Source organism: Blennius ocellaris (genome assembly GCF_963422515.1).
Source record: "Blennius ocellaris genome assembly, chromosome: 15".
Taxonomy (NCBI): domain Eukaryota; kingdom Metazoa; phylum Chordata; class Actinopteri; order Blenniiformes; family Blenniidae; genus Blennius; species Blennius ocellaris.
In genome coordinates this window covers 18475204-18493030 of record NC_137664.1, presented here as the reverse complement: position 1 = coordinate 18493030, position 17827 = coordinate 18475204, and the positions used below count along the sequence as shown (strand labels likewise).

The 17827-nt window shown below is 44.4% G+C and overlaps 1 protein-coding gene across 4 annotated transcripts in view; it reads left to right on the top strand.

The window, feature by feature from the left end:
• tsc1b (TSC complex subunit 1b) overlaps nt 1-15942 on the top strand; it is a 34281-nt gene extending 18339 nt beyond the window's left edge. For 2 of the 4 annotated variants that reach the window (XM_080510669.1, XM_080510668.1), the window contains exons 14-22: nt 1468-2125; nt 4924-4967; nt 7012-7178; nt 8227-8409; nt 8758-8868; nt 12242-12364; nt 13396-13583; nt 13668-13841; nt 13958-15942. In XM_080510669.1, coding sequence (XP_080366795.1) covers nt 1468-2125; nt 4924-4967; nt 7012-7178; nt 8227-8409; nt 8758-8868; nt 12242-12364; nt 13396-13583; nt 13668-13841; nt 13958-14639 — 2330 coding nt within the window. In that variant the 3' untranslated portion in view covers nt 14640-15942. Of the gene's footprint in view, nt 1-1467; nt 2126-4923; nt 4968-7011; nt 7179-8226; nt 8410-8757; nt 8869-12241; nt 12365-13395; nt 13584-13667; nt 13848-13957 lie in introns of all 4 variants that reach the window. The other 2 variants (XM_080510667.1, XM_080510666.1) reach the window with 1 other exon arrangement.
• Nucleotides 15943-17827: the final 1885 nt, after the last annotated feature.

Sequence of the window (17827 nt, the reverse complement as noted above, 5' to 3'; positions counted from 1 at the left end):
TGTTTTTCCAGCAATGACTATTTGCAATCTTTCCAATATTTACCTCATTGTATGTACAGTCTGGATCGTGACTTCCTGTTTGTCACAGCTGCAAAAACGAGCTGTACAGATTCAACCACCAGTATTTGGAGACGTTACGTGTTTCAGTGGAAAGAAGCTGGAAATTGACGCGATGCCACAACTGGATGAAATAAAAGAGCAAATTTTAGGAAGTGAAATGTGAAATTTCAAAACATGCACACTCATGATGAGTTGTGAAGTAACCACATGTTTACTGGTTTGAATCCCACTGCCTTTTGTACCTCTGTTTGCTAAAGTTGCAAGTCAGGTGAAAACTGACAAAGAAAACTGTGACATCCATATTTTTGGGACAAATTAAGCAGTTTTCCCTTTTTCGCTTGAGTTTTGTGCATCCTGAAGGAAACTAGCAGCTTTTTTTCAGACGTCATCAACCTTTAAGTGACATTCTTATAATAAATCATTAGTAATACTGTCCTGCATGAAACGGGAAGTTAAGCCATGTATATCCTCAACTCATCTGACTAAACTTTTTATTTATTAATGTAAAGTGCTTTACAAATTAGATTTATTGTTGTTATTATTATTATTATTATTATTATTATTATTATTATTATTATTATTAGTAGTAGTAGTAGTAGTAGGAGTATTGTTGTTATTATTTTTGTTATTATTACTACTACTATTGCAGCAACTCTCTAACAAGTGCCCGCTGGCGAATCACATTTGGCCATTGAGATACAACCAAATAAACTGTGACTTAAAAAAAACATTGTTTTGGGGAATTGATTCACTATATCTAAATGCAATAGAGTTCATTAATATTCATTGTTTGTCATTCAAACTCTTTTAACCTGTGAGCATGCTATTCAAACTTCAAGTTGGCGGTTTTGATCAACCTAAATTGATCACTTTAATTTAGCATCAGGTAACAACCTTAACTATGACATCTTACAGCTCCACACAGTGAAATCAGACAACTATTTTGGCCTCGGCAAAAAACTGGTTGCGATAGAACATACGGTGAACATGAGCCATTTTAAACTGAGCTGGAAGAGTCTGAGCTTATAGACTAAATATCCGAGATGCCGGCGCGTTGCTGCTCGTATCCCAGCGTGTTCGCCTCATTCTGCACAGTTATTGGTTCAAATCCCACTTGAGCCACTTGTACTAAAAATAAAGGCACCTTCAGCGCGGCGCACTACTTTGAATAAAATCGTTTGCCAAATGGCACAAGCTGTGCAGCTAAAGCCGGCCGCTTTACACTTAAACATTTCATTCCTCCTTGGTGGAAAAACAGAAGCTGGAAAAGTTCCTTTCCATTTTTTCATGCGGCAAAGCTGGTATTTGGCTCAGATTCTATGCTTTTTTTTGGGGGGGGGGGGTATTTCAGAATACAGGCAGGTTATAAATGCCGTCACAATCTTTCATGTGTTGTTTGCGCTGCAGCTGCCATCACGGAGGAGCTGCTGAAGATCACCGAAGACAAGCAGGAGCTGTCGGGCCTGAGGGGCTTCGACTCCCCGTTCTATCACACCACCGAGACGCTGACTGGCTGTCAGACACAAGACAAGGCCGTCTCCAACGCTCAGCCGGGAAGCCTGGTGCGTGACACCCACCACGCCGTTTCAACACCGGACAAAGCTGAGAACAACGCTGGCGGCGGCGGCGGCGGCGGCGTGAGCAGTGAAAGAGGAGGAGGAGGAGGAGGAGGAGGAGACAGCAGGGGTTCAGCCCTCGGCCTTGAGCAGCCCTGGTCCTTCCAGTCGGGTTTCACGCCCATCGACCACCACCTCCACCGAAGCCCCTCGGCCCCGGACGACGAGGTGGGCAAGTTCGGCATGTTCTCTCCCAGCCCGGGCAGCAAGACGCCGGCCTCAGTGCCCTACGAGTCCTTCTTCGACCTGGCGCTCCCCAGGGCGGCCTCGCTCTTCGTGGGGCAAAAAACCTCCGAGGCGGTGCACAAGGCGGCGATGGAGCGGCTGCTGCAGCGGGAGGAGGGGCTGGAGGACGGCGAGGAGGAGGGGGTCATGTCTGCTTCACCACTGGAGGTGCTGGATCGCCTTGTTCAGCAGGGGAGTGACGCCCACGATAAAGTACTAAAGAGGTGAGCGACTCACGGTTACGTAACCTCTCAGTTTATTAGACTCCGTCACAGTTTATCACAGCTTTAAGGAATGCCATTATGACATGCTGTCATAGTGAACAATGTCGCTTCTTCTTGCTCTTCAGAACTTTTTGACATAGATCACGACTTTTCTTCCCTCTTCACATGACGTTTCAAGTGAAGACGCAGCGTTTTCAGGCCGACGTTTTGAAAATGATGTCCATTTACATGGAAACGGCAGAGTCGCTGAAAATGAGTGTTCATGTTGAGACACTAGTGGGTGCTGTTTCTTTGTTATTGTGATGAAACGACACACATGCGCAGAGACCAGTACGCTATAAACATGAACACAGGCAAGTATACAGACGTGTGTGGACAGACGTGGCTGTGACGCACAGTAGCAGTGTTTTGCCTTGTGTCCATGGAGACGGAGTCAGAACTTTGGAGAGAAAAAATTCCACCTTGGAAGCCACATTTTTGGTTTTCAGTGGCCCCGAGCACCGTTGTTGTGTAAACTAACATCGAAAATGATTTAACCAAATCAGGAATTACTGCTATATTTGTTGGGAGCTTACTGTTTAAGCTAGGCTAATGGAGTACCACTGTTGGATCAGATTAGATGAGATAACACTTTGTGAATCCCCGAAGGTAAATTCCACTGTCTCATCAAAAAACATTGAAATTTCCAGTCAAGATTTGGATTACAATTAAAACTGATGGTTGAAATTACGATAAAATGTAAGATTGCACATTGTCTGACGAGGCCAGTTGTGGCAGTGATATTTGTGAGGCGTGTGTGAGTGAGTGAGATCACGAGGTGTTAAACAGTTTTCATCTCAACTGCAATCACATTGGTTTATTACAAAGCACATCAACAACATCGATTCCTCATTTAAATGCAAAATTTAAATTGTGTCCAGATTGTCAGAGCCTGAGGTGGAAAGTTCCCAGTTTGACTGTATTCAGTTAAATTTATTTTTCCCCACTGCCAACTGAGTCCTGAGTTCACCAATAGCCTGCAGACGGTCTTTGAACGCATCTTGTGCAGACATATTGAATATGGTGCTGCTTGTGATTGCTCGTTTTTTGTTGTTGTTGCTTGCGACACATATTTGTGTCGCTGTGGCAGAAGCGTTCGCTGTGTGAGGACACCGTTGTCAACATGAAGCTAATGTTTGTCACGCTGAGGAAAATCAGGAGTGTTTTCTTCTGTCCGGGTTGTTTTCAGCCAGTTACTGCTGTCCAAAGGAAACACCCTGTTCGGAACAAGTATGACATTGTTGAGAATTCACCACCGCCCCCATGCACGCGCACACACACAAACAAACACACACACACACACCCGCCGTCCTTCGAGCCAGTAATACACACAGCAGAGACAGTGTCAGCAGAGCGAGCTCTGGGGCTCAGAACAATCTGGCTTCACGCATTTCAGCCGCCCGCCGTGTCCACGTCTCACCGCGTCGGATTCGGGTCGATTCGGGTCGAGAAGTGAGTCGACACGGTGATCAGAGCCTCACCGATGCAAACAACCAGCTGCCATCACAATACGGTCACATGTCAGGCTGGGTAATATGGATGACGTCAACGTGACGAGGACTGAAGATGTTCTCTCACGATGTGTCTGAGTAAATGACGCTTTACGACACGTGCTTACAAAAACAATCCATTACAAACAGAATCCAGCTGCAGTGTTATTTAAAAGTTACAGAACATACAAAGAACATCTAGGAATGTGCAACCGTCTTCACAGGAAAACCACAATTTTATTATAACTCTTGTTTTTTTGGTTGTTTTTTTGTTTTTTTTGAGTTAATCTGTTAAGCTTTTGGATTCCAGGACATTTTCTTGTGAACTGTCTCTTATCCTTGTTGGCTTATCAGACTTTAGCTACTCTAAATAAACAATGCCCCTTTAAGTCATTATAGAATGTAAAATGACATAACATTTAGAATGGTTGTTTTATAGTTGAGAATTGCCTGTAATAGCAATGCAGTGTCATCTTCTGTCCATACAAAAGCCTGTGTACTTGCCTTTGTCTTGTAAACGAGGCGTAATATTTTTTTAACGTGTCCTCTCACAAGTCTGAATGGTCTAAACAAGTTCTGTTACTTTTTGCAGAATCACATTATTAGGAGATGATCAACACAATTGGCAATGAACCTGAAATGACTGTGAGCTTTCTGTTTATATGAAAGCAGCATCAGAGCTGCTGTCTCTCTGGAACTGTCCACTAAATAGATTGTCAGCTTCAGCGACGACTTGAGTACCAGCTCTGTCAATATTTCATCATCCTCCTGTTTGCTGAAGGTGGAGCCTCGTTAATCCTGAACTCATTCCTCCTTAACTGTGACACGAAATGTGTGCCTTTAATTTGTAATCTCTGCAAGTTGGTCGTTTATCTCCGCTGTTATGTTTCTTCTCGCCGTCATTTTTCATGTTGGTCTCTTTCAAGAAGTATCCAGATTACAGAGCATCTTCCTCCCACTGGCATGTGATTTAATCGGAATGAGTGGATTAAGCAAGACTACAATAATACTACAGATGTATTGAGATTATAAAGAGTGGCCAAAATGAAGGCGACATTTAGGAGAAATGTCCCTAAATAACTGTTTTTATCACATTCTAGTCAAGTTACTGCTACTTTATAAACACAATTAGTAACTGGAGTCACCAGTTTTATATAGTGCAAAACTTGTCTGCCTCATGTCTACTAACCTGAACTAAACTTTCCACAGACAGATGGGCTTTTTTTTCTTCTTTTTCTTGTCTTACTTTTCTTTTCCTCTCCCTTTCAGATTACCTTTGCCAAGCAAGTCCGCTGACTGGACACACTTTGGAGGTAAAAACACACACGAAGCCCAGCACCACTCCACACTGCTAGATGGGGTTGTTCCTTCCAGACGATAGTCGGGAACAGTGTTGAGCACGACCGACGGGTTGTCACGGTGAAACCTTATCAAGCCCGGCAGGTAATTGGTTCGGCCGGGCTCGGTGAAGACACGCAGGGTTTCTCACGGTCATGCAGAACCCGTTCACCCCAGTGATGGAAAAGTGGAGCCTTTTTAAGATTTTTATTCACTCCAGAAGGTACAAGAATCCCATTCTCTCCAGCTGCAGCTCACAATGAAATCGACAAATGGAATAAAAGTCTGGTCGAGTTTTGTAATTACAGCAGTGGAATTTAATCACTGTCCCCGGACGGGCTGATGGGAGTCATGTCATTTCAATTGCATCTAAAAGTAAAACTCTTGGCTTGTGGCTGACTGCCCAGAGGTGAAACTCTCCCGGGTGTTCTCTCCCAATTGCTTCCCTTTCGCTTCGCACATGTTTACAAGTGAGGCAATCTATCCTGAGCTTTTGGAAAGTTGGCGCATTCTTCGCTTCTTCACGACTTGATGCACCAATGGATGTCTTCTTCCGTGTAACCACCACATTCACACACGCCTTTTAAAAGTTACGGCAACTTGTTTTTGTGTCTGGGGGGTCGGTTTTGGGGAATGAAGAAACTGATTAATGCGCGTCCGTCTTTCTGTCTTTTTATAGTGTTTTAGAGTCGCGTGCTGATGGTGATCCCAGCAGGGTGCATGTCTTCAGTCCATCGCAGGGCAAACAGACAGACAACCGCCACCATTTTTAGTCACAAACTCACCTTAAACACATTTTGTGGGAGGAAACCAAAGCGCCCAGTGAAAATCCATGCAGCCGCAGGGAGAGCGTGCACACTCCACTCAACTCACCTCAACCTGGACTCGAACCAGAGACATTCTCAGTGGTGGACAGTGCTAAACCACTAGACCACTGTTTCAAGCATGGCTGATTACGTCAAAACTATAAAATGGGCTGTAATGCCATACTGTTTTATCACTAACAGGTACGACTGTTGCAGGCCTCTATACAAGTTTTTATATATAAATATATAAGTCTCTAACTAAAATGACTCTGAACATGCTTTTTATTGCCTCAGGATTTCAAACATCTATATCAAAGGTGTCGACCACATTTTAATTCAGGCACCACATACGACCCAGTTTTATCCCAAGTGGGCCGGACTGGTCCAACAATGCTATAATAAAGCTTTAAACTATCACTATATAGTGAGAGTATATAAAACACGTTTTCACGGTTAGCTGGTGACTGTAAAATTGCTCTGAGGCGAGCATGTTGGTGTTTGTGATTGTCTGATTACGCTGCGACAGATTTCTGAGCTGTCCAGGATGTAAACGTTTGCTTTACTTACCCTGGCAACTCTTTTCTTTTCTTTTCTTCCTTTTGTTAAGCACTTTCCTGCGGAACTGATAACACATTTGACGCATGAGCCAAAAGAGCTCTTGACCCCAAACTGCAGACTCACAAGTTACTTTATATGTGATCAAACACAATATGGTCTATTTGAAATAGATGCAGGAAGTTGCAATGACGATGTTTATTTGTGCGGTTTAGATTTGTAAATCTGATTAGGCTTTTCATCAATTTGTTGTCATTTCTTTCCCGTGTCAGTTGTTTGCTACCTATTAGTTTTATTAGTTGCAAAAGGAAAAGTCTTGTTGCTGGAGTTTACGCTTTCATTGCTCATGTGGAACACTGTCTTTTAGGATTCGTCCAGTAAATGAATTTTTTTTTCTTCTTGCATCCACTGGTTTTTGGCCTTGTTTAAAGCACAAGTCATCGCAGAGTTGTCGCATTAGATTATAAAGATATATAAACGCTCCAAATTAATTGATTATTTTATTTGCAATATAAAATGACAATTTAACATTGAGCCTATCTTTGTTGTTTTTGTGTTGCCGTTACACTGAAGCGGTAATTAATTGAATTTCTGGTAATGTATTTGCTTTAGCCGCGTGACTGCGTTAACGACGTTATTATTGTGATGCCCTCCGCAGGCTCGGCTCCACTGGACGAGCTCCACACGCTGCGCAGCCAGCTGCTCCTGCTGCACAACCAGCTGCTGTACGAGCGCTACAAGAGGGAGCAGCACGCCGTCCGCAACCGACGCCTCCTCCGACGCATCATCAACGCCACCGCGCTGGAGGAGCAGAACAATGCCATGGCAAGTGTCACAGATCAAATCGAAAACACTGGATGTGCGAGTCCAGCAGTTTTAAAAGTAACTTTAAAGCGAGCCAGTGGATTATTATGAATACGAATATCCATGTTCTCCCATTGTTCTTGTTTTCTGCATGTATGTGTGTGTGTGTGTGGCTTCGTTACAGAAACAATCAACAGCGCCAACTCGTGCCCCAACATGAAAACGACGTAATTTTCCGCTTCTCTGCCGTTTTCATGTAAACATGCGTCATGTTCAAAATGTTGCAATGTAAACTTAAATGTTGCCTTGTGACTGTGGCCTGATTTGACTTTTAAAGATTCATTTCATTTGTATGGCTGTGGAATTGTCAAAAAATGTCAGAGCTCCTGCGCCCTTGATCAGAATCATTTTAACTTTCAATATCTGGCAGAAGATCACGTTACAAATGTATGACATGCTGTTGAGTCTTGATGTGGCTGAGCGGTTGGTATTCCAGATGCCCTGAAGGCCTCTCTAATGACTAGTGTATGTGTTTCTCTGATTTTGAGAGGTTTTTTTTTTTAACGTTTTTCTAGACATCAAAATCAGTGTTGGATTTCTGCTTCATCAGCAGCAGGATAGGTAGACGAGGGAAACTTTAAAAAAAAAAAAAAGCTCTTCAACACAAGTTCTATCTGTATCTCCAATATTTAATCAAGACAGGTGGGACATATGTTGTGGAGATCCTCTCCTGTGTGTTGTACTTTTACACAATAGTGAAGCAAAACACCTGAATCCTTCAGAGACATGCAGAGATCACTGAAGCATTTGCAGCAGTTTCTTCAACCAGCTGTATAATGGGCTCGGGTGTCATGTGTGACACTTGTTCTCAACCGGGGGACTGAGACCCCAGAGATCAGAGGAGGCGCCCGAGGCTTTGTCTGCCCTGAGGTTGTCAAAATTAGATTTGCACGACAAAAAGGAAACCGTAATAAGACACTCGGTAGAATCCAGACCTGTGTAACTGTCCTTGTGCTTTCATTGTGAAGTCTGAACACGTTGTACTTGCCGCGCGCGTGTGTGTCTGCAGAAGGACCAGCTGAACTTGCAGAGTGTGGACATCACGTCTCTGAGGGAGAGCCTGCAGGTGGAGCAGCAGCGGTACCGGCAGCTGTGGGACGACCGCGAGACGGTGGTGACCCGGCTGCACAGTCAGATCAGACAGCTGCAGCAGGGCCGAGACGACTACTACACCAAGAACCAGGAGCTGCAGGTACACACACGCACACGCACACACACGCACACACACACGCCAAGCCCTTATGATGGTCAGGGCTATAACTTTTTCTTTGTCTTAAAAATAAGTTTATGTCACGAAACTACAGAATTCCTGTTAAAATTGTACCATTGCTAATGAAAATTTTATTGTCATTGTCGTAAATACAGTGAAAATCCATTGGAGCAACCCAACCTACATAGTGTGTTGTAGTCGGAGGAGAAAAAAAAAACCCCAACAACAAATGTTGGAAATCAGTAATGCACAGACACACATTTCCACTAAAGTTTGGCCGTCTGGCTGATGTTCATATATGAATGTGATCTTGACTGAGTCTCTTTCCAGAGCAAATTGCTGGAGTGCACGAAGAGAATGGACGAGTTGGAGGCGGAGCTTCAGAGGGCCAACAACAAAGTGTGTCACACCGGTCACCTGCTCAACCAGATGACCATCAAGGTAAAGACCGACACCTCGCCTTACGGTCGAGTCTTTTAAAAATCTAAGCGTTTCGCTCGTGTCCCAGATGCCGATGTTTCTGCTGTGGAACTGGAAGAACAAATTCCCTTCGTTTCTCTTCCCCGTAAACTGGTTCAGAACATCTAATAACTCATCGCGCACTGAGAGCGTTTCTTAAATCTGTATCCAATAAAACTGTTGGGTTAAATGTCTCCGCCGTCTCCCAAGTCTCTGTTGTAGCTTGTCACATGTCCCCTCAACACCAACATCAAATTCAGCTTCAAAAGAAGACTCAGACTGGCAGCGGTGTTTAATACAACTGTCTAGTCAAGCTGTCAATCAAACCGAGAACACATCCTTTTACTTTGAAGTGATTTCAGAGAAAATTATTAAATATCATTCATACACCTGAGGTTCCTGAAAAAAATTGTTATACGGGACACTTCAAACAGCTATTGAATGTTTTTTGAGTTGTTGTTTTTTTTTCAATAAACCAGAACGCCTCACAAATTGAGCTTTTTTTGTTAAAAGTGTCGATCGTTCCTCTCATCAGCTCCTGCTGCTCACTGCATACTTCCTATTAATTTCAGTATGAAACGGGTCCACTTTTGCAAATGAATCAGTTCAAATTCTCTTTTGGAGAAATTCACACAGGCACAAAACAGTCCTTTTGTCAACTCGATAAACTGTTCATGTCGAGACAAAAATGACTTATCAAAGCAACAAGCCACACTGGATGATGGCCGCCCACGTGCGTGTCGCTCGCTTAAAAGTCAGCCAAAGAGAGGAAAAAGATTCATGATGCACTTTAAAGCAGCGGCGTCAAAGAGAACCGGCCAAACCACCGAGCAAATTCTAAAAATGTTAAAGAAAACGTTGATCCTCACCACGACGGCGCGAGTCGTTCTGCAGCCTCGGCGCTGAACCTACGCACCGATCACCATCATTTAAGAATGGGCAGGTCATTTCCCAAGAGATCTGATTGGTCGGGAGGCGGAGCTCTGACCCCCTTATTGAGAACGTGTCCTGTAAGGGGCGGGGGGAGGGGCAGGTTAGACATTCAGAGTCGGTTGCCGGGGGCGATTTATCCTGGTGAGCGTCATAGTACACAAAACCCAGGGTTACTCCTTGAAGTTATCCCGATGAGGGGAAAATCCAGCGTCGTACTACAAGCCTCCGAGCCGACGTGGTATTTGGTGCTGAAAACCACAAGTATTCTTTCTATCGGACTGCAACACAAACGCATCTCCTTTTCTGCCATCAGTGGCTTCACCGTCACTTTCGGGGACAGTTTTTCTGCTCATCTGCTCCTTTGGAAGCGTGGGGGGGGCGCTGTGTGGGGCTCCGAGGCCCGGGTCCTCGCCCCGCCACCATCTCCTCGCTCTGTCCCAGGGCGCGGTTGCCTTGGAGATGTCGTCTCACCCTCTTTATTTTTGGGTCAGCTGCGCGGAGGGGGGTGGGGGGGTGTTTTTCTGCCTCCTGGGGTTTTGTCTGAAGTCTGTTTCCTTCGTCTGACCCAGACCGAGACAAACAAGGAGCGCTTGTTACGAGAGACTGTGAATCCGACAGGATCCAGACTGTAGCTCAAAAGTCCTCAATTACGTCGGCAAAGTGACAATTTAGCTTTTTTTAACACTTCAGTTGATGAAACGGAAGTATATTTTTCATCGCTGCAGTCATTGTGTACAGTTGCGTCTCCTCTTCCCACAAGTCATAAAAGCCACTAACGTGTGGAAAATAGTCACCGCATTGTGAAGTGTGCGCCGTCAGCCACACTCTGGAAACACATTCACAAGAGGCTCGGACTTCAGCTACGCTCCCACATGTAGTGCCTTCAGGAAGTTCCAATAACTGTAATAAGCATTGTTTATGTTCTGCTATTAATCCACATCATGTTCCTGTGTGAAACCGGGTTGCTGTAGGTCAGGATGAGCAGCGTCTTGAATACAGAAAGAGTGCATAATTGGCATCCTCTGCCTCAGGGGACGTTTTTGTTGCATGTGTGGCTTTTCGCCATTGACGTCATCCACTTTGGGTAACCTCTTTCTGTCTGCTGCGTCCTCCGCCCTCCTGCTGACACTGAGGGGAGGGCAGAGAGGGAGCAAAGAAGAGGCTGGAGGCTCCTCTTAGAGATGGGCTGAACCACTAAAATTCACTAATTCCACCCAAACCTTTAGTTTTACCAGTACATTGGGTCAATGGCATGTTGGCTTATCGGCATTTCAGTCAATATATGTTTTTTTTTTAAAACCACTCAGTCTTTGTATTCAATGTATAACTGGAGAATATATTGCAAATTTAACGCCATCGCAATATCATCGCTCTCTATATAATATTACAAAAGACTGCCTGAACTGTGATGAATTATGTTTCCGTGTAACATGCACTCGACAGAATTACATGCAAAAACATCCGTTTGTCGTGGTTTTCTCTCTTTTGTTTTAAAATTCTGCACAACATATTGTAAGTTCATCGTCATGGAGATCGTCAACCTGCACATTTTTATTTTTTTTTATTGCAAAACATGAAACCACAATACATTTAGTTTGAATGTACATTCGCCGTTATTTAAAAGAATGAATCTCAAAACATAAAGTCATTAACATCTATTTATATGTTGGTATTGATTGTAATTAATTTCTTTATCACAATGCTTCACAACTATATTGCACGTTTGCCTGATATTGAAAAATAAGTGATGCTGGTGTCAAATTACAAACATGGAACAGTGCATGTCACCTCACTGGGTGTTGTTGAGAGACGCCGTCTGTCAGCCTGCCAATCGGATAAATCGAGTGTTACGAAATAATTCGAACAGACAAATGAATAGTGATGCTGGTGTTAAATTACCACCAGCTCGGGCCAAATGTCTACCAATTGACCACTGGCAGGAGAGGATATTCTAATGGTAGCTTTTCAAATGAAGGTCCACACGGGTACTGATGCTGATGTTGAATTACCAACTACCGACGCTGCATGTCAGCAGGCTTTGAGGGAAATATTTGAGACGTTGAAAAAAAAAAAAACCCGCTTCAGACAGTCAGAGATACACATTTTACCTAGTGTCGAGGAGTGGAGTCCCATAACATGACAAAAGTCTCAAAGTTGCACTTTAAGTGGACCTCAAATTAACATTTTTATTCAATTGAGAAGTCTTTTCTTTAGTTTTTTCGTCGGAGAAGCGGTTCTTCAGAGCGGCAACGCATCCTTTGCACCCGCTTGAATCACCCGACGCTCAAACCGAGTTCACTAATGAGCAGTTCTGTCACGCTCGGTGTTGATGCGCTCCCCGATACCTCTGGACAGGTTTTTATTTGTAGCGTAATCGCTGCTTTGCCCTCCGTCATCATTGTTTGTCTCGTTTGTCCTTCAGCTGAGCAACAGCGAGAGCACCCAGCAGCAGATGAGCTTCCTGAACAAGCAGCTGCTGCTCCTCGGGGAGGCGCATAAGCTGTCCATGCAGGAATTACAGCACGCAGGCGCCGACAACACAAAGGTACCTAGGAAGATGGTGTGTGCGTGTGTGTGCGTAGAAGAACTGCAGAGATGACGTCCTGAGGTGAAAAAAGGGACACTAATTGGGTTTGTTGGGTGTTGAAGTCAAGGTATGCCACAGTGGTGTTCTTATCGTCACTGCAAAGGAAGTCCACAGAGGCTCTTCTGTGTGTTTCCCCCCCCCTCACACAAAATCTGGCAGCTTCAGCTGGGAAAAAATGACAGCCCACCCTTGCAGTAAATGGATATAATCTTTTGTTGTCTTACCTGAAACAACAATTTGTTGTGCCATTATCTCAGTGACCCCATGTTATAACTCTGAGGTGCCAAAGTCACTTCAGATAAGAGGCAATAGTGCAATAATGGCATATTAAATCGAAATGTTTGATTATCCGACCCCCCCCCCCTAAAAAAAAACAAAAAAACAAAAACTGCTCATCGAGACATTTCTTGAGACAAAAGGTGCAAGGTAAAATCTGACAATTTGTATTTGTTTTTTTTCTCGCATGAATGATAGCGGAACTGTTTGTTTCTCAGATGGCAAGATTTCTGCGTCTTTTCACGTGCATGTTTTCCCAAACTCGCCCTCGTGGCCTCACGACTTTAATTTGGTGTTTTCTGTTTTAGCTCGCAATAATCTCTCATCATCGATCCCTCTGCTCCGAGCATCGTTATTTGCTGTTCAGTTCTGGGTCTTGGACTCCTTTTACTCAATGCTTGTTTGAAGTGAAAATGCATGACTTTTTTGCGTTTTCAAAAAGTTTCGCCTTGGGAGCCCTTTTCAGAAACTTGAGTTTTCAGTGGCTCCAAGGACAGTTGTTATGTAAATGGGCCTCCAAAACACAGAGAAGGTTTCGTTTTCTTTTGAAACGGGGCCGTAGATTCCTGTCATGACCTCTATTAAAACCATACCCGTTAAACTTAAATTGAGGGGTGTGCAGTCCTTCAACAGAAATTAGTTTGATGCCTCCGGTTTCCAGCTTTCTGAAGTTCTCACGTGCGCTTTGCTCTCTCTGTTCTGCCAACGCTCAGGAGGCCCAGATGTTGCAGGCGTCGTACAGGAACGAGGTGGACACGCTGAGGCAGAGTCTGCTGGTTCAGGGGCAGAAACTGGAGGCGGCGCAGCAGAGGGTCGCCGAGCTGGAGACGCACCTGTCCAAGAAGGAGCACCTGATCGCCGAGCAGAAGAAGTTCCTCGAAGACGTGAAATGTCAAGCAAAGTGAGTAGATTCAAGCAACCGATTGGGTGCGCGAGTCCAGCAATGACCTTTCAAACTTTTGCCCGTCTCGTCCCTCCGCGGCAGGTCGGAGCTGCAGGCGTCAGACAGCAGGTATCAGACTCAGAGGAGAATCACTCAGCTGCTGCAGACCGAACTCCTGCAGCTCTACAGCAGAGTGGAGATGGAGGCTCCAGCCAGCACCGCCACCAGCTCACCACCAGGGGGCAGAGCCGACCTACACACTCCAGCTGACTCCAGGTTAATGTTAGTTCAATCCTGGCTTTCAGGTCCATTCCCGCATCATGTCCTGATGACACAGTGCAGCGCCTCTGTTTGCTTACCGACCTCACAGTAGTAAATGTTGTGGTTTACAGTGCCGTGGTGCCCGATGGACCAAGTAAAGTTCACGCCAGTGAAGAAACCAACACCAGAGCGCCACGCGACTCCCCGCGGGGCAACGGCAGCACTTTATCGCCAGGGCAACCGAAGGCAAGCAACTCTTCCAAGCCGATGGCCAACTCCATCAACGGCAGCCAGGAGCCGGCCCCGCCCCTGCTGGTGGAGCCTTCCCTCTCCTGCGCCCGCGCCAACCCGCTGGCGCCGCTGCCAGCCTCCGACGCGCCGCTCACCGTGGGCTCCTACCCCAGCGCCAAGAGCTTCCTGGGCATGAGGGCACGCGAGCTGTTCCGCAACAAGAGCGAGAGCCAGTGCGACGAGGAGCCGCAGCCGCCGCCGCCACGCCTGGCCGGCCTCGCCCACGACCTGAAGACTGAGCTGTGCGTGGAGGTGCCCTGCCCGGGCCATCTCGCCCCCGCACCCCCGTCTCCCCCCGTTCCGCAGCCCTCGCCCCCTCCCGCAGCCACCGCTGCTCCTCTCACTGTGCCCACCAAGGAGCCCCGCTCCGAGCCCAAGCAGCGGGCGTCCAGCCAGGAAAGCCCCCGCAGGAAGGCGGGGGCGGGCCACGGTGGCGGCAGGGGCCAGTCGGGGGCCGGTCGCCCCCGGCAGCAGCAGCTAAAGATCATGGACTATAACGAAACACATCACGAGCACAGTTAGGGGCACAGAACTGGGCTGGGGGGGGGAAACATAGGACAGAAACAGGACTGAAACTTACAGGTGGAGCAGAGCTACAAATCAGATAAAGAGCAACATGTCTTTGGAATTCAGTGTTATTTGTTCCATCCCCCCCCCCCCCTCCGAGAGTCCTCAGGGTGGACAACAGGATTCTCCAAAGGTTTTTCCCATCGTCTCTTTATTTCCTGAACTGATTCATTCCCCACGGCGATATGACCAAGTCATCGAGTTACCAGCACACCATGGATTTGGACATTAGGGAGAGAGAGTGAAAAGCTACACCAACACAATGTCCTGAAGCTATCCAGAGTTTTATATTTAAAGGGTTCCATTCGCCCAAAACTTGCACAGTTTCCCCGCAATCTGCTCCGACGAGTTGTCCCACACAGGAGTGTCGTGGGTTTTATGATTTGGTATCGAGATGACGCAATGGAGGTGAACGTGTTGTGCTGAGATTCCTGTCAGCACCTTGTTCACCTTGAATAAGACCCGGTAGAGAAGGTGCTGTTACAGTTGTTATTGACTGCGACCCTTTGTTTTTTTTTTTTTTTCCTTCTTTCTTCTATCACTGTTGATTATGTTTGGGATGTTTTGTTCTTTCGGGGTGTGATCATTCCATAAAAGCAAGAACAAGGTTGTATCACAAGCACGTAGTCGATTCTTGCATTCCGAGAAAGTATCCTAAAAAAAAACCCCAACAAAAAAAAAACAAAATCTGACAACAATTCATGTCTCCTTTTAAGAGCTTCACATTCCTTACCTTTTATCTTTCTGATAGTGATAGGTACATATCTTGAATTGAAAATCAGACCTACCGGTGAAAGAAAAAGAAGAATATTAACTCTGATTTCTGGACAGCCAGCTGAATATTTTTTGAAGTGCCAATAACAAACCCAACATGTAACAGCTGTTGGCGCGGGAAACCGTCCGATGAGTTGTTGTTTTTGTTTTTTTTTTCTCCCCTCTCACGCAGGTCTGATAAACACACGGTTACCTCCTCTTTCTTCTCCCAAGTGGGAGGAGAAAACTCCGGTGTTAAAAATCCTGTTGTCCACCGGGACGTCCCGCTGTCATCTCCTTCTGCCTCGCTATCTACAAGCATGTTCAACAATCCACTTTAAATGCCAACCGTAGTAACTTACAGCAGACAAAGACAGAAGGTACAATCAGCACAAAACGTGAAGAAACCAGGACTCTGACCGGAGCTGGAGAGAAATCTGGGACAAAATGGCAAAAAAGGAAGTTCTTAAAGCAGTGGCTTGTGTTTAACTGTGAACAATAAAGATCGTCGATGTTTTGCACTACAGTTCTGACTTTGTGCGGTTTTATTTTTTAAGGTGTTTTGAGGTGTCGATCAGAGAGGAAATATTCATCCGATGTTTTTTTTGTTGTTGCAGTTTTCAAGCACCTTCTTGCATGAATTTCTATGATTTATTAAAGGTGTTTTATTGAGGCAACAACAGTGAAGCATTTACTTGAACGTACAAAGTTCAAGTAAAGTTTAGTTTTAGTCCAGCAAAGGCTTACAGACACATTTTATACTTACTTTCTACCACAGGTGTGTCAAACCAGCCTTCAAGAAGAGGATCCAATCCAGCATACATAACCAGCAAGCAAAGTGTAAAAAATGTAATTTAAACTTATTTTTTAAACAAGTTTCTTAAAAGCAGTTAACACAACTGAACACTGAGAGCCCACATACAGCTGCTTCATTTCTCAGTAGTGTTGTCAGGCATAATGCAACAGCTATAGCACATGTTTTTCTTTCATTGGACATTTTACTGTATTTTGCACCAGAAAGTATAATTAGAATTGACTTTGTTGAGATTGCAGTCTCTAATTTTGCAAAAATGTTGACATTTTTATTATGTATACTTTGTGGCACAACAAAAGCTTGTAAGTTTAAACACGGCTTTGTCACTTTAAAAACGTTATCCACACCTCATGCAGGAAATTAATTTGGAGCATTTGGGACGAGTGTAACTTCTGAAGCGTATTGAAGGAATACATTTTTCTTCAGTAATTATTGACCTAATTAGTGTCCATTAGCCTGTTAGCCACTGTTAGCTTTATTTAGCTCAGCTTCAAGAAAAGTGTGCTGCTCCCAACCTTGGTTTTCATTGTGGTAAGTCTGTTTATTTGCTCATTGAACACGTTACACATCTTTTAAACACTATACACGTTTGTTTGTTTTGGCTTAGCCATGTCATATTTTACAAAACCACAATTAGACTCTGTAATCAAGTAACTGCTAATAGATGCTAAACTCATTTAGCTTGACATTTGAAGGAGTTATCTACCAAACCTTGAATATTGTAAATATTTACTCAATAAAACAAACAAAAGTCAATTGGGAGGGTATATTTTGCATAGTTGCTTGTGCTTTAATGTAAATCTTTTAGGGAAATTCATTTACATTGTAGTTTGTATTAAAGTGAATCAAAATATGTACACACTGACAGTGTATGTTTTAACATTTTGTAATACATGTTGCATATCGACTTGTTGGTGTTAATTATATTTTGCAAGATTTAAAGGAATAGCTTTTATAAATTAGTTATGGGCCCATGTTTGTCTTTTAAACTGTTAGTTGCAATGTACAGAAAAAGATACGTAATCCCAGAATTACATGAACAACACAGTTTTTGGCTTCTTTGCTTATGTAAACCATCCTTTATTTAAAGATGGGACAAAATGTGCTTGAACATCAATAGTTTTTAAAGTAATTTTTAATGAAACTTTCCTTAAAATAATACACGGCATTGTAACATGTGCTTGATGCTGTACACCAGAATTCAATGATTTGGATCACACAGCAGTATACATTTTTTGGCAATATTGTGTATCTTATTGAGTATTAACTGTGTAAATTGTAACTCAAAAGCCGAATACATTGCCTATGACGAGTTCAATCCCCCTGTTGTTTGTATTTATTGTTTGTCGCCTTGTTTCCACCAGAGGACACTGTTGCTCCAAATAAAACTGAGAGTCGGGAGTCTGTGGCCACGGTGGGATCAACAGGTAAGGCTGGATGTATAAATACAGTGTTGCTCAGTGGATGATTGAAGATGATTCACATGCTTAGCCTGGTAAAGGTGCTGTTAAGGTCAATGTGCCACATTAATGTTGATGGTATTGATGAGGAGTGACGCTTAATGCGAGCTTCTTCC